Source organism: Puma concolor, chromosome B2, assembly GCF_028749965.1.
Source record: "Puma concolor isolate L17-30 chromosome B2, mPumCon1.1.hap2, whole genome shotgun sequence".
In the NCBI taxonomy this organism is placed as follows: Eukaryota; Metazoa; Chordata; class Mammalia; order Carnivora; family Felidae; genus Puma; species Puma concolor.
Genome location: NC_141671.1, coordinates 11,610,745 through 11,625,739, shown reverse-complemented (window position 1 = coordinate 11,625,739; position 14,995 = coordinate 11,610,745). Strand labels below are relative to the sequence as shown.

At 43.9% G+C, this 14,995-nt stretch overlaps 1 protein-coding gene across 9 annotated transcripts in view; it reads right to left on the bottom strand.

The window, feature by feature from the left end:
• KIF13A (kinesin family member 13A) overlaps positions 1 to 12,171 on the bottom strand; it is a 219,129-nt gene extending 206,958 nt beyond the window's left edge. For 8 of the 9 annotated variants that reach the window (XM_086706170.1, XM_086706172.1, XM_086706173.1 and 5 more), the window contains exons 1-2: positions 11,938 to 12,171; positions 11,552 to 11,642 (exon numbers count right to left, since the gene is read on the bottom strand). In XM_086706170.1, the coding sequence (XP_086562296.1) occupies positions 11,552 to 11,642; positions 11,938 to 11,992 (146 nt within the window). In that variant the 5' untranslated portion in view covers positions 11,993 to 12,171. Of the gene's footprint in view, positions 1 to 11,551; positions 11,643 to 11,937 lie in introns of those variants that run through there. The other variant, XM_086706176.1, reaches the window with a different exon arrangement.
• Between the last annotated feature and the right edge of the window lie 2,824 nt (positions 12,172 to 14,995).

Genomic DNA, 14,995 nt, shown 5'->3' with positions numbered 1-14,995 from the left:
AAACCTACTTGATATTCGTAATACAACGTCTGTACATTTCCCCACCGTTTGCCCCTTCTGGTTTTCCTCTGAGGCCCCCAGCTTGAGACAAAGGAATATTTGTGGTCCTAGGTGGTGGATGTACAATCCAGGGAGTGTCTCCTCAAGACGACACAAAGAGCTAACAGCAGAGAGTAAAGCTTCCCTTTCCTCCAAGGCTTCCTTCCTGTTCCAAGACTCCAAACTTCTTCCCCCGAGGGAATGGCAGATGCTTTCCGCACACTGCTCCTAACAGCAGCAAAGCTCATCACACCTACAGAGCAGACACCGAAGAGCCGCCCGGAATCAGTAGCTCCATTCTGCGTTCAAAAGAAAGTAAGAGCACAAACCAAAAGGGACATATGTGTACACACTCTCTCTCTCTCTCTCTCTCACTCTCTCTCCCCAACCAGAGCTGGTCCCACAATGGAGGATAGGAAATACAGAGCATCAACCAACGTTTGGAAGGGTTGTAACAGAACCCTCAGAAATAAAACTACCCAAGGACACTTCAGGCAAATAGCTCTGGAAATGTCATCTCTCCACCCCCATGCATACATGCTTATTACATAAAACAGCTGCATGCCTGGGAGAACAGCTTAAAAATCACTGGTTCCCAAAAAAGCACAACTGTACTAGATGGAAACGAATCCAAAGGTCCAAATCGGATGACTTACAACCCCCTGTGGGTGCATCCAGGAGCTGGTGCCCTAGCCGAGGTAGGAGGCACGCAGAATGTCTGTGAGGGACCCAGGCTCCTCGGCTGGCTGATAACGACTTCGGAGAGCGAGAGCTACTGGCTGTCTCGTTTCACTTGACGCCTTCACTTCTTGCATCAGCTACTGCAGGCAAACAGCCTGTTGAGAACAGTGACCCTGTCCTCCCTAGTTTTCCTGACACTCTGAGAAGCAAGTTACAACGCAACCCACTTCAGTTCCTATAAGTGTTACCTACTGACACTGTTGGACGCAACTGCACATGTAAGCACAGGTCAGGGCAATCTGAATTTCAAGGCTGAAAACACTTTACAGCTTATCTGGTCTAGCCCTCAACTTTACAGATGCAGAAGGTCATACGGAAAAGGATCGATGGCCAGCTCAAGGATCCGTATCACGTCAGTGGCAGAACCAAGCGGCACCCCAGCTTCTAGCTTGTCCCGCTGTGCAGACCCCTCCACATACAAGGGGTCCCCAGGCTCTGCGACAGAACAGGAGCAGAGGCTGGGATGACCCCATCATCACAGGGGTCCACGGCAGGGAACTGTGGCCCACAGGCCGCTGGCAAAGCTGAAGAACCAATGCTTCCCAGTAAGTCAGTATCCAGGGATGGGCCAGGCAAGAGGCAAGGGCTCTCTCTACATCTAGATAATTGAGGTACTTCCTTTCCTGCTGCTGCAATTCAAGTAAAACAAATAAGCGGAGAAATTTTTATGACACACACCTGGCTAGACAGCAGGAGGCTTTTTTTCTTTCCTTAGTGGTAGAGAATTTATTTAGCTTTACTTCCACAACCTTATGAAAGTTCCATAAATTATGGGAATAAGGTAAATATTTAGCCTGAGTTATGAGGCTTTCCTACATTAATTTTCAGAAAGTTAATGGTTATGAGTACATGATCACAATCAAAATGGTAAAATAAACCCAAGGACAAGGTGTGACACTGGCCTTTAAAACCTGGTTTATTAAGCTGGACCAGTGATTTTCAACCTTGGCCACACATGAGAACCAACTGGCGACCATGTGAGTTAACCGCCTCGGACATTCAAGCTGGTCAAGCCTTCTAAAGTCTACACCTCAGACTTCTAGTTTTCAAGGATGAGGCCACAGACTTTGTGGAACAGACAAGTCATACCTACTTTGCTCTATCTGAATTCCTGACCCACAGAATCCATGGGCATAAGAAAATGGTTGTTTCAGACCACTAACTTTTGGGGCAACTTGTTAAACAACAATCGGAACTGGGACATGTGAAAAGCATTTAAAAATCCCAATGCCTAAGGTGCACCCTGGCTTAGCCAGAAAGAAAGGGATGCAAGTCATTGTGGGACCCCCAGACATCTATTTTTAAATCACCTCGGGGACACCTGGGTGGCTCAGTTGATTAAGTGTCCGACTCTTGGTTTCAACTCAGGTCATGATCTCTCAGTTCTTGAGTTCAAGCCCTGCATTAGGCTCTCTGCTGACAGCTCAGAGCCTGGAGCCTGCTTTAGATTCTGTGTCTCCCTGTCTCTCTGCCCCTCCCCCACTCATTCTCTGTATCTCTGTGTCTCTCAAAAGTAAATAAACATTAAAAAAATTGGTGGGGGGGACGCCTGGGTGGCTCAGTTGGTTGAGCATCTGACTTCAGATCAGGTCGTGATCTCACAGTTTGTGGGTTCAAGCCCCACGTCGGGCTCTGTGCTGACAGCTCAGAGCCTGGAGCCTGCTTCGGATTCTGTGTCTCCTTCTCTCTCTGCCCCTCCCCCACTTATACTCGGTCTCTCTCTCTCTCTCTCTCTCTCTCTCAAAAATAAATAAATGTAAAAAAATTTGTTTTAATTTTTTTTAAATAAAGCACCTCAGGTGATTCTAACATGCAATCATGTCTAGACTTGGGCTATCCAATACGGTAGCCATCAACCACATGTAGCTGTTTAAATTTAAATTAAAATTAAATTAAGTAAAATGTAAAATACAGTTCTTTGGTTGCACTAGACACATGTCAAGAGCTCAGTAACCATATATGGCTAATATTACCATATTGGATGCAGATATATAGAACATTTCCATCATCACAGAAAATTTTATTGAACAGTGCTCATCTAGACCAGTTCTCAAAGCTCGGTCCTGAGCTAACAGATCAACATCATCTAGAAATTTGTTAGAAATGCAAATTCTTAAGCCACATCCCAGACTGACTCAATCAGAACTTTTTGGGGTGGGGGCTCTCCAAATGACTCTCACACACACTCAAGGGCAAGAATGACTGGTCTTGTTACTGACCCTACAAAATCATTTTCCCATGACCTATCTCATATTTAAATCTATAAATCATCAGCTTTTAATTCCATTACAATGTAAGAGAATAGTTCATGTAGTCATATAATTCTAAAGGTGTATTTTTAAGTTAGCAAATTTGCATGAGAAGAAATGCCTTTCAGTTAGCAAAAATTCTAAAAAGTCTCATAAAGATGCCCTCGGTTATTTATAATCATTAAGAGAAACAATCTTTAGGCCCAAAAACATTTAAATGGTTAAAAATTACATGAAACTCAACAAACCATTCAATTATTAAAATTATAATTGTGAAACTTACGTTGCATGCATGACAAAAACATAAATGAGAGAAAAGCAAAACAGAAAACTGAAATTGCAAATCTGTGTATTACACGGACAAGGACAAAATGAAGGTAGAGGAAAAATAAGAATAACTGGTTAGTCTTGGCCAGACAATGACTCCCATCCCTTTTTCTTTCTGCCATACCTCTTATAAAGTTAACTATGGAAAAACATTTTAGAGTATCTAAGGAAGCAACTTTCTAAAAAGATGTAATTGTGCTTTGATGTGAAAAGTCCATTGCAAGAACAATTTTGTAAAATAGTTCTACTACTTTATCAGTGACTCACTGAATTGTTCATCTCATAGAAACACGCAATCAAGACAGGACTGAAGCAAATGATTAGGCTTAGACAAGTTGTCCTTTCCTGAGAGTCACAAGGATTTCTTCTTTCTACTCTTCCTTTTAACCTTAGATTCTACATTCAAATAGAAGGATTGTGTATTTTTACAAACAAAACTTTAGAAAGATGTGAAAACCTGACATTTTTTCTTTTAGTTTCCACATATTTGTTGGGTGATAAAATGCCAAATAAACTAATTACCCAGGAGGAATTTCTCACATTTTCTTCTTACTATTGCAAACATAAAGTCCCAGAAATGTTTTGTAGAGTGGCCTTCTTTGAAAGCAGAGCTCCTGAATCCCACATAAATCAACTCTTGATTGTTTTAATACATGTTTTCATATAAATTTTAGCATTACTTCCTTTATTGACAGCTCCGTTGTTATTAAACTGAATTTCTTACGTTGTCAAGGTACGGTGTAATCTTTCTGAGTGTTTCTGTGTTGGTTTCTCTGCTATTTTGTTTCCTATGCTGGTAATATTCTCCAAACTCCTTTAAATTCTAAATGCATAAACACGTTCTCTACTCTAGCTCCAGGGAAAATTTGAGAAAAGGTAACTGTAGTTGAATAACTCTGAGAAACCTTGATGTCTTCAGGAAACCTGTTCCTGTAAATTTCTTAAAAATATGAGTGAGAAGCATATTTAATTTTGTTAAAAATTGGAAACAATTCAAGTTATCCACTTATTTCCAACTAGATTTTACCAGAAGAAGCCAAGTTAACTGGGCTGATAAACTGGCCAGTTTGGTACCATTTAGAAAAATTTTCCCAGCCCCATAAGCATACATATTTTTAAATGAAAACTGACTCCAAAAAAAATCTCTCAACTAAAATTTTTGCAGTAGTGATGCAAAAATAAGATTTTTCTACTTTTTACAGCTTTTTGTACCAGCTACAACTAATTATCTTCATGATTGCTGGTAATTAAGCATCGTCTAAGGCAACTACTACCTTCAATTACAGGGTTTACGTATGCTCTTAAGAAAAAGGAAATCATTATTTTTATTTCCATTATTGGAAGTTAAACAGAAAAAGGGTTGGATAAAAGGTTTTAATAATTTTTTTTTTTTAAGCAGTGAAGAGAACTTACAAAATCCTTTGTGTTGGTGTGTTGGGCATTCTTGAATCTAGGCACTGAGAATACAAAGATGAATCATATATAGTCCTTGCCCCAGAGAAACCAGAGTCTAGCTGCATTCAGCTCCAACTGAGCAAAGGTCCTTAACACAGAAGACGGAGATCAACACAAACAAAACAACACACTTAAAAGAAAAAAGTAGACTATATACAGAAAACTATCATTAATGTCCTGAGAAAGGGAGTGAAAATACCAAGAAACAAAAATAGGCTACTACAAAAAAAAAAAAAAAAAAAAGGCAGAGGCCAAATAATGAGTTCTTGGAAATTAAAAGTATGATAGCATAAAAGAAAAATTAAACATAAGGGTTGAAAGATAAAGTGGAGAAATCTCTTAGAAGGTAGAACAAGGACACAAGTTCTCAGGTCAAAAAGGTCTATTGTGATTTCTCAAAAACAGAGAAGAATATTCTACAAGATTCTAGAAAGTGAAAATCTATGTAACATCTAAAGGATTAGAAATCTAACTTTGGACTTTTCAACAGAAACATGGGAAGATAAAAGACAACAGAGCAACCAATGCCTTTAAAATGGAATATTTTTTTTTTTAAATTTTAATGTTTATTTTTGAGAGAGAGACAGAATGGGAACAGTGGAGGGACAGAAAGAGAGGGAGACAATTGAATCTGAAGCAGGCTCCAGATGCCCCTAAAATGAATTTGATACCCACGTAAACTATCAATGAGATGAGTGGGTAGATTAGACATTTTCATGGTTTCAAAAAACTTTGCCCTTTCTATGGAAGCCACTAAAGAACATGCCAGGGCTCCTGAATGGCTCAGTCACTTAAGCGCTGACTTTGGCTCAGGTCATGATCTCCTGGTTCTTGAATTCGAGCCCCACATCAGGCTCTGTGCTGACAGCTCAGAGCCTGGAGCCTGCTTTGAATTCTGTGTCTCCCTCTTTCACTGTCCCTCCCCTGTTCCTGCTCTGACTCTCTCTCTCTCAAAAATAAACATTAAAAACAAAAAAGAATATGTTCTACAAAATTAAGGCAGTAAACCAAGAAAGGAAAAGGAAACAGAAAAACAAGAGATTCCACACAGAAAAGAGATAAAAGGAATCCTCAGAATAATGTGACAGGCAACCCCAGGTGATAGCTAAGTCAGGCACAGAAGACTACCATTCATAAAGGAGCATATTGGAAGGCTTGAGATAAATGTCTCTAAAAAGATGAGATCAAGAGAGAACTTAATGTATTTGAATGTCCTTGAATTTCCTGAAAGGAGATTTAGGTAAGGAGCAGATAAAATTTAATGATTTAAATGTTGAATTAAGGATAAGTACATAGAAAAAGAAGCAAATTAAAGAAAAAAGAAAAGCAACTGTTAACTCCAGGGGAAAAAAAATTTGTATGACAGAAAAAGAAACCACAGAAGAGCACATGGCTCAATTGTAAACAGCTAATTATATTATATAGTCATATAAATAATGTAAATACTAAATATTCATATTATCAAAATTACCATATAACTATACTGGGGAAATGGAGGATGGGAAGAATTTGGGGGTGAGATGGGGATAGAGCATTGAAAGAGAACACAACACACATAAGAAACTAGCACTACCAGGGGCGCCTGGGTGGCGCAGTCGGTTAAGCGTCCGACTTCAGCCAGGTCACGATCTCGCGGTCCGTGAGTTCGAGCCCCGCGTCAGGCTCTGGGCTGATGGCTCAGAGCCTGGAGCCTGTTTCCGATTCTGTGTCTCCCTCTCTCTCTGCCCCTCCCCCGTTCATGCTTTGTCTCTCTCTGTCCCAAAAATAAATAAACGTTGAAAAAAAAAAAAATTAAAAAAAAAAAAAAAAAAAAAAGAAACTAGCACTACCAGTATGTTATTCAGAAATATGGAGGGAAATTCCAAAAGAATAAGCTAAAATTGCTATTATGTAGTTGCCTCTGGGGAAAGAAATGAAGAAGAGGATTTCTTCTTTTTTTATCACAGCCCTTATAAATTATAGAACTACTTTACACTTTAAATTATGTACACTCGGGGCACCTAGCTGGCTCAGCCAGAAAAGCATGTAAATTTTGATCTCAGGGTTGAGTTTGAGCCCCATGTTGCGTGTGGAGATTAAATAAATACATAAAGTGTACAGATTTTATACACATATTACATATATACATATATGTATTCAGAACCCAGCCTCTTACCCACTAAACCTGTTTTTCAAATTATAAATTTGTAACCCATTAGTGGGTTATGAAATCTATTAAGCAAGTCAACCATCATTTCTAAAATGAATTAGAACAGAGAGGGATAGAAAATAACAGATACACTGCATACAGTAAAATTTTTGTGAACCTTTATACACGTGCATACACACAAACACAGTCCATGATGTTAAATGTAGTTTTCACTGTGGACTATGAATAAAATAATTTTAAAAACACTAATCTACACTGCATTATAATTACATTTAGTCTTATTTCTTAGAAGTAAGAAATTCCAATCTACCTTTATTTTAAAACAAAGACACGGAAAGCACTGACAGATAATGAAAACATTCCATAATAATGCTCTTTAAAATACCACAAATGTCATGCATGAAGAATGATCACTCTTAAGTTAATGAAATCTAAATGCTCTGCTTTCTTACAATCGACTATAATATTTGAGCTAGACAGAAATATAACAACACAGAAAACAGAAGAGAATTCAAAGTCACCCAAATAATTTTATAAGGTGGAATTTTACTGATCCTTAAGTGATCTATTTTTTAAAATTTCATATGACTTTCACTAATTTCTAAATTTCTGATCTACAAAGATACTTGAGCAGAAGGTGCCATCCTAGAAGCCTTTGGAATAGCAGGGAAAGCCAGCGTGGAGGAAAAAAAAAACTACAAACAAAAAAAAACTACAACATACAATATATAAACTAGAAAATATATACACAGTTGACGAAGACATAGCTTTCTCCCACAGACCAAGCATACCCTTTACAAGCTACACCACACATCCCACAGTATGGAAAAATTGGTCAAGAAGCTAAAACTTTGATGCTCTTTTACTAAGAGCCTAAATTTAGCCCATTTTTCTTTCCACCTAGCTGGGTTATACATGCACATTGCTGTGAATGCTTACCCAACAATTCACTTACATAAAATAAGATCAAAACATCTACAGAAACAAGTTCCATTATACTCTTCATAATAAAGCTTCACTTCCTAAAAGTTATAAAATCAGGTTCCTAAGCTACCCATCTGTATTTTTAAAACCACCACTCCCATCCAAACTGGACATAAAAAAAGAATGAGTATTAACATATGGGTGTTTAAAGATATTTGTTGAAATATACATAAACAATAGATTCACGTGTGTGTGTGTGTGTGTGTGTGTGTGTGTGTGTGTGTGTGTGTGTATCTAAAAATATACATTGTTTCAGAGAGATGAGGGGATGTGAGAACAGGGGAGACAGCAGGGTGAAAGAGTTTGCAGGATGTGTCTCTTGATACTTTGATTTTTAAACTATAACCTGTTTTGGCAATTAGGGCTTCTTATTCTCTTCCTCTTCCTGAACTGCCTTCCTTCTGCATCCTAGTCCATGTGCTGCGTGCATAGACACACAATCAGCCAGAAATAATCTGTGGCAGGTGTGTTTTCAAGCTTTCTTTGACAAAGGACTTTCTCCTGATCTTGAAGATGTGAACCTACACTCTTAGCAACCACAAGGCCAACACAAATGCTATCATCTGTCCCTGCAGGATGCCAGGACCCTTGGTCATTTCCTCAGCCCTTCCTCAGTACCCCCCTCACACTGGGGGACCTAACTCAGTGCAGACATTTGCTGAGTGCCTGCTATGTGCCAGGTACTATTTGGAGGCATGGGACACAAAGGGAAGTAAGATAAGGTACCTGCCTTCAGGGAGCCTGCAAACTCAAAAGGAGACAGAAGAGGAAACTGGTAATTTCCAAATGATATGGTACATATCAAAAATATTGTGGGCCCATAGTGATCTTTGGATCCCCTGTGCCGAGAAAGGTACCTAAATGATCTGAACGTCGTAAATATCTCCTGAATGGTAAATGCAATAGAATTTTAAGAAACATGTTCATATATGTCTTAATATTTCAAAAAGGTGATGAGTATATGTGTCAACTATTAACCTGATATTGTATTATATATTATATATATTATATATATGTCAACTATTAACTCTGTAGTGTATTTTCTTACAATTTCAACACAAATATCTTTAACCTCAGAAGCCCCATGATCTTTTGGTCCTTAACATGTAGTCTTGGCTTTGATTCCATAAAGGAGGAAAGTTGTGAAAGCTAAGCCTGTTTCTTTCCCTGGAAATCAAAGCACCCTTGCTTGGTTTTACTTGTTAAGACTGAAAACTTTCACCCACTAATTTAAATGTTCTACTCATGGTTAATACATTGCAACTTCTTGCAATTTTCAGGAAAATAATAATTCTCACTTTGACATAGGTCTGCCAATATTATTTAAACACTTGAACTTCTAGGTAAGAAAAATAATATTCCCACCTTGCCCTGAGCTCTGTCCCAAAACAGATGATAGAAATGAACTGCAAACATAATGTGAAGCATGGTTGTAATTAATCAACCCAGAGCCCAAGGGAGGAATCATTTCTATTTTTAAATGCACTGTTGCTTTAAGTGAAAACCTGGTGGAGAAATATGACACCAAGCTGCATAATGAAAATCAAAATGCATTTGATGTCTCCATCCTTGCAAAGACAATAGTCCTAACCTACAAGTGGCTCTGTGGAGTTGACTCCACTCAAGTATTCTGCAAACTGCATGACCGGTACCCAGGCAGAATTCCACAGAAGGGTCCATCCACCAAAGAATCCTATCTGTCAGGAGGACAAAACAAGAGAACTCCCATGTTTCAATGCTATTCTTACAGCTTCAGAGAAGGGGCTATTCCAATAAGCAAGCAGATGGATAAATTCCCAAATCATCCTACAAACCTTTACTTAAAAGACCCTGATTAGTAACTGCAGTGGTGGCCCTAAAAATGATCAACTAGTTATTGAGCATTTCTAAACAACGGTCTACAGTTATCATTTTTATCCAAGTTCCACAGAATTAAATGTTTCTCTCCACGAATCACAAAGCTCATTTCATTAAACAGTAGCTAACAGTAGCACTCCCTACGGTTAAGAGTGACAAGGAGCAGGTGCCAAAGCAGCAAAGGAAACAGAAGCTACAACTACATAATAGAAGCTAATATTAATGTTCTACCTGTTTCCCCGGCTGCTTTGAAGAATCTGACCCGGCAGAATTTGGGGGGGAGAGGGGGGACAACATAAAAATACCCAGTTTTAGAAAAAATGTTGATGCTGTGTGCACCTAATTTAATCTGTAAATATTTAAATTTACTCAGTTGGCTCATTAGCACCATGAAATATACAACTATAGTACTACTAAAATAATATAAATATTTACAATGTATCCAAAAATATTATCCAAGGATAGATCCATTACTGAAAGCATTTAACAAACATTTGAAGTATAACTTAGCAATTTACTATCACTATAACAATCTGCTATAGGTAGTCTGAAAACTGAATAAAAATTTCTAGCCTCAGCACAAAATGCAAAGAACTCCCAATCTCACCTCCTGACACCTTCTTCCCCCAAATTTAGCAAAACTGTGCGTGAACACCACATGATTATATATTTCATTAAACAGTAGCTAACAGTAGAGCACTCCTTATGGTTAAGAGTTGCTTCCTTTAGCAATAAAATAACAAATCCTACTTCAGTCTCTATTCAGTGCCAAACCTCCCAAGAGCACAAATGACTAAATTGTAGCGCGTCGATCAACAGGTGACTTTTAGAAACACACTTATACTCATGTCCCAGAGGAATTAATTCTGTCAAACTTACAGTTTTCATCTTTCCTATTTTTACAAGCTACTGCACTGCGATGCTGAATGAATTCCAACCGTTTTCTTCTCAGGGGCTTACCAGAAAAATGCCAAATATTCAAATTATTTTAAGGCATTTTCCCATACTGCTGCGTGGAATAGAGCAGAATTAATAAGGATCCAAGAGTTACCACTTTTCAAATGCAAATATGTTGCCATCTAGTAAATGCAGCCCCTTTTTAAACATCCCCCCAGTGTCTATGCAGCTCAGGGCACTACTTTTGTTTCCTTGAAAATCAAAATTCGCGCATTACATTCAGGCATTATCTAGACCCAGCACCAACAAAATAATAGACTTTAAATGGTCCACGCCTCAGCCTGCATCATACAATACTGTTCGGCTTTATTACGCCCCCCCCCCCCTTCATTTTACATACAAAGTCCCTAAGCAATTCTGCCAAATAAAGCACACTGTGAAGTGGTAGGGGAAAAACGAGGGGCACTGGGTTTCACGAAAACAAGGCCTTGGGATGGTCGCTTGCCCCCTCAGGCCTCAGTCTTCTTATCTGTAAAATGTGGGGCTGGTCGTCTGTAGGGTTCCCTCCGGCCCCCTCTGTCCGGCTGCCGCGAAGCCGGCCGGGGACGCAGCGGACTGGTGCCGGCGGTGGCCCAGGGTGCCCTGCCTGAAGCCACTCTAGATGGGAGGGGACGGGGGGGAGGGTGCCGCGGGAGGAGAGGAACTTGGACTTGTAACAGCTTCAGACAGGAGCGTGCGACAAACTTGAAGCCGTCCCCGTAACCATACGGAAGAGCCATCCCATTTTCCGGGCTCCCACTTGTAGGAGACTGCGGGTGGGACCCCCCTGCCCGCCCTCTCGGCTCCCCTTTACCTTTCTCCCTGTTTGGTGTTAGAAGGAGGAGGGTGCAGGACCGTTTGATTCCCTTCCATCTCCACCACGCACTTGGTGTTCAGTTCCAGTTCTGAAAGCAAGAGGGGAAGGGGGCCGCTGCCGCAAGCCGAGCATCCGCGCCTGCAGCCCCCAGGGCGCGGGGCTCTCCCGGGGGGCGGCCGAGCCGGGAGCCCGGAGCCGGGAGCCGCGCGCCCGGGAGGGGGTGGGGGGGGGGGGCTCCGCGGCCAGTGCGGCGCCGCCTCCGCCCCGACCCCGCCGCGCTCTCGCCGCGCCCCCCCCCCCCACCGGCCCCGCGGCCCGCACTTTCCAAAGTTGCCCCCGCCCTCGGCCCGACCACAGAGAAAAACGAGCGGAAAGCTGCTCACCTCGCCGGTTCATGGGCCGGACCCGGACGGCAACTTTTACCTTCGTATCCGACATGTTGGCGGCGCCCGCTCGGCCCCAGGCGGCCCCTCACGCGCCGCGCCGCCGCCGCCGCAGCCGCGCGCCCCCCGAGCGCGGCCGCCGCCGCTCCGCCGTGTGCTCCGCGAGGCAGCGCCGAGGCGCGCGGGCCATCCCGGGGGAGCGCGACGCGGGGCACGGCCGGACCCGGGGAGGGGCGGGCGGGCGGGAGCGCGGGGCGGGGCGCGCGGCGGCGGCGCGGGCGGGAGGAGGCCGCGCGGCCGGGCCCAGGCGCCGCTCTAGCCGCGCCGGCCCAGCCGAGCGCGCCGCGCCGCCGCCCCTCGCGCCCGCCCCGGGCCCGGCCGCGCCGCCATCTTCCGCGCCCCGCCCCGCCCCACCGGGGCCCGGGGCGCTGGGGAGGCCAGGCCTGGGGAGGGGGGGGGGGTGGGGGCGCTCGGCGGGGTCCGGGGCGCTGGGGAGGCCTGGCCGGGGGTGGGGCGCGCGGCGGGGCCTGCGGCGCTGGGGAGGCCGGGGCGCTGGGGAGACTGGGGCGCTGGGGAGGCTGGGCCGGGGGAGGGGGCGCGCGGCGGGGCCTGGGGCGCTGGGGAGGCCGGGGCGCTGGGGAGGCCGGACCGGGGTGGGGGGGCCGGGGGCCTGGGGAGCCCCGGGCCAAGCCTCTGCCGGCACCCGCGGCCGCGGGGACCCCCAGGAGCACCGCCTGGAACTTGAGTCCCCCAGGGGGGCCGCTGTCACCCGCAGACCGGGAGCCCCAGGGCGCACCGGGTGGGCAGGCCTTACCCACGGAATGAAATACGCTGCGACCGCACTGCCAGCACACCGCCCCCTCCGCCCGCCCCACACCCCGTGCAGCGGTCTTTTCGGGTCCAAGTGGGGGCCCGAGGCTAGAAATGAATCTGTGCATCTGTCGCCGACAGAGTGTGTGCTTCTCAACAGCGCTCTCGCTTCCCTTCCCTTCCCTTCCCCTCCACTTCTCCTGGGCGAGAGACGTCAAGTAGGCTGGGAGGGTCATTCGCTCTTACATAAGAATTTAATAGCAATGGGTTCTGTTGTCCTGCCAAATGCAGACCTCGCTGCCAGGGCGGAACTGGGTGAATCTGATTGATTCTGTTTGGTTCAACAAGTGCTTATCGGGAGCTTACTGTGTGCCAGGCAATTCTGAAGCGCACCGAAGTTTAAAATTCAGACTTTAGGGGCGCCTGGGTGGCTCGGTCGGTTAAGCGTCCGACTTCGGCTCAGGTCATGATCTTCACGGTCCGTGAGTTCGAGCCCCGCGTCGGGCTCTGTGCTGACAGCTCGGAGCCTGGATCCTGCTTCCGATTCTGTGTCTCCCTCTCTCTCTGACCCTCCCCCGTTCATGCTCTGTCTCTCTCTGTCTCAAAAATAAATAAACGTTAAAAAAATTTTTTTTTTAAATTCAGACTTTAAATCTGGGAGAAATATTTCGATTTTGCTTAAATGTAGAAATTCAGTCATTCACAAGTTCATTGAAATTTGTGGGACTTGGGGACCTACTGTGCGCACGGTGCCGTAGAGGATGCACCCAGCATGAATAAAACAATGTATGTGTCCTGTTCTGTAGACAGACACTCTGATGGGAAAACAGCACTGGATTCAGGTATAATGCCAGACCGTGTGAACAAGCCGGGGAGAGAGGTTCCACACTGTCTCCCAACAGGTGCCACGTTGTGGGCTTGACTCTAAGTAATGCTCATTTCTTTTTTTTTTTTTTTTTTTTAATTTCTTTTGTTTATTTATTTTTGAGAGAGTGTGAGTCGGGGAGGAGCAAAAAGAGAGGGAGACACAGAATCCGAAGCAGGCTCCAGGCTCTGAGCTGTCAGCACTGAGCCCGCGCAGGGCTCGAACTCATGAACTGTGAGATCATGACCTGAGCCGGAGTCTGATGTTCAACGGACTGAGCCACCCAGGTGCTCCCCTCCTTATTTCTGTCCTGTTGCAGGGTCCGCTAACTCAGTCCACCTCTGAATGTTCCCGGGTCCACTAATTCAGTCCACCCATTCATCTACCCACCAAATGAGTACTGAGGACCTACTATGTGACAGACACTGTTCTAGGCTCTTGGAATATAATGCTGAGCAAAAGAGGCAAGCTAGGGATGGATGCCCAGGTAGCCCAATTGGTTAAGCATCCAACTCTTGATTTTCGGCTCAGGTCATGATCTCGTATTTCATGAGTTCAAGGGCACTGAGGGTGGAGCCTACTTGGGGTTCTCTCTACCTCTTTCTCTGCCCCTCTCCCACGAATTCTTCCTCTCTCTCTCAATCTCTCCAAAATACATAAATAAAACTTAAAAAAAAAGAAGAGAGGCAAGATTAACAACTTCCTGGGGCCAACCATCTAGTTCTATGCCTTTCTCCTCACTTTCTGGCTACTCAGACATCCTCTTAGACTGAGCTTCCTAGGGGCACCTGGATAGTTGTCGATTAAGCCTCTGACTTCAGCTCAGGTCATGATCTACCAGTTTGTTGGTTCAAGCCCCGCATCAGGCTCTATGCTGACAGCTCAGAGCCTGGAACCTGCTTCTTCTTCTCTGTCTCCCTCTTTCTCTGCCCCTCCCCTGTTTGTGTTCTCTCTCAAAAATAAATAAATATTTAAAAAAAAAAAAACTGAACTTCCTAGTTTTACCTTCTACAATCTCTCCTATACCCAGCTTCCAAGCTGATTTTTTTTTCCCCTGATTAAAATTTTATCCTTTGATCATGCATGCTATTCTATCGCTCAAAAAAACTGCCTCCTGGTAATCTAGTACCCTATTTAATATTACCTCCCCTGTTCCTGAAATCCTTCACTTCACCCAGAACCTTTTCACAAGTAAGATTCCATCCCCATGCTATGCCAATGTTCTCTAGTGTCCATCAGAGTGAATTAGAGAGGGTTGAATAGTGCCTCCCAATGATATGTTCAAGTTCTAATCCCCTAGTACCTGCAAATGTGACCTTATTTGGAAAAACAGGGTCTTTGTAGGCATTAATCAAGTTAAAATGAGGTCATCCTGGGATAAAC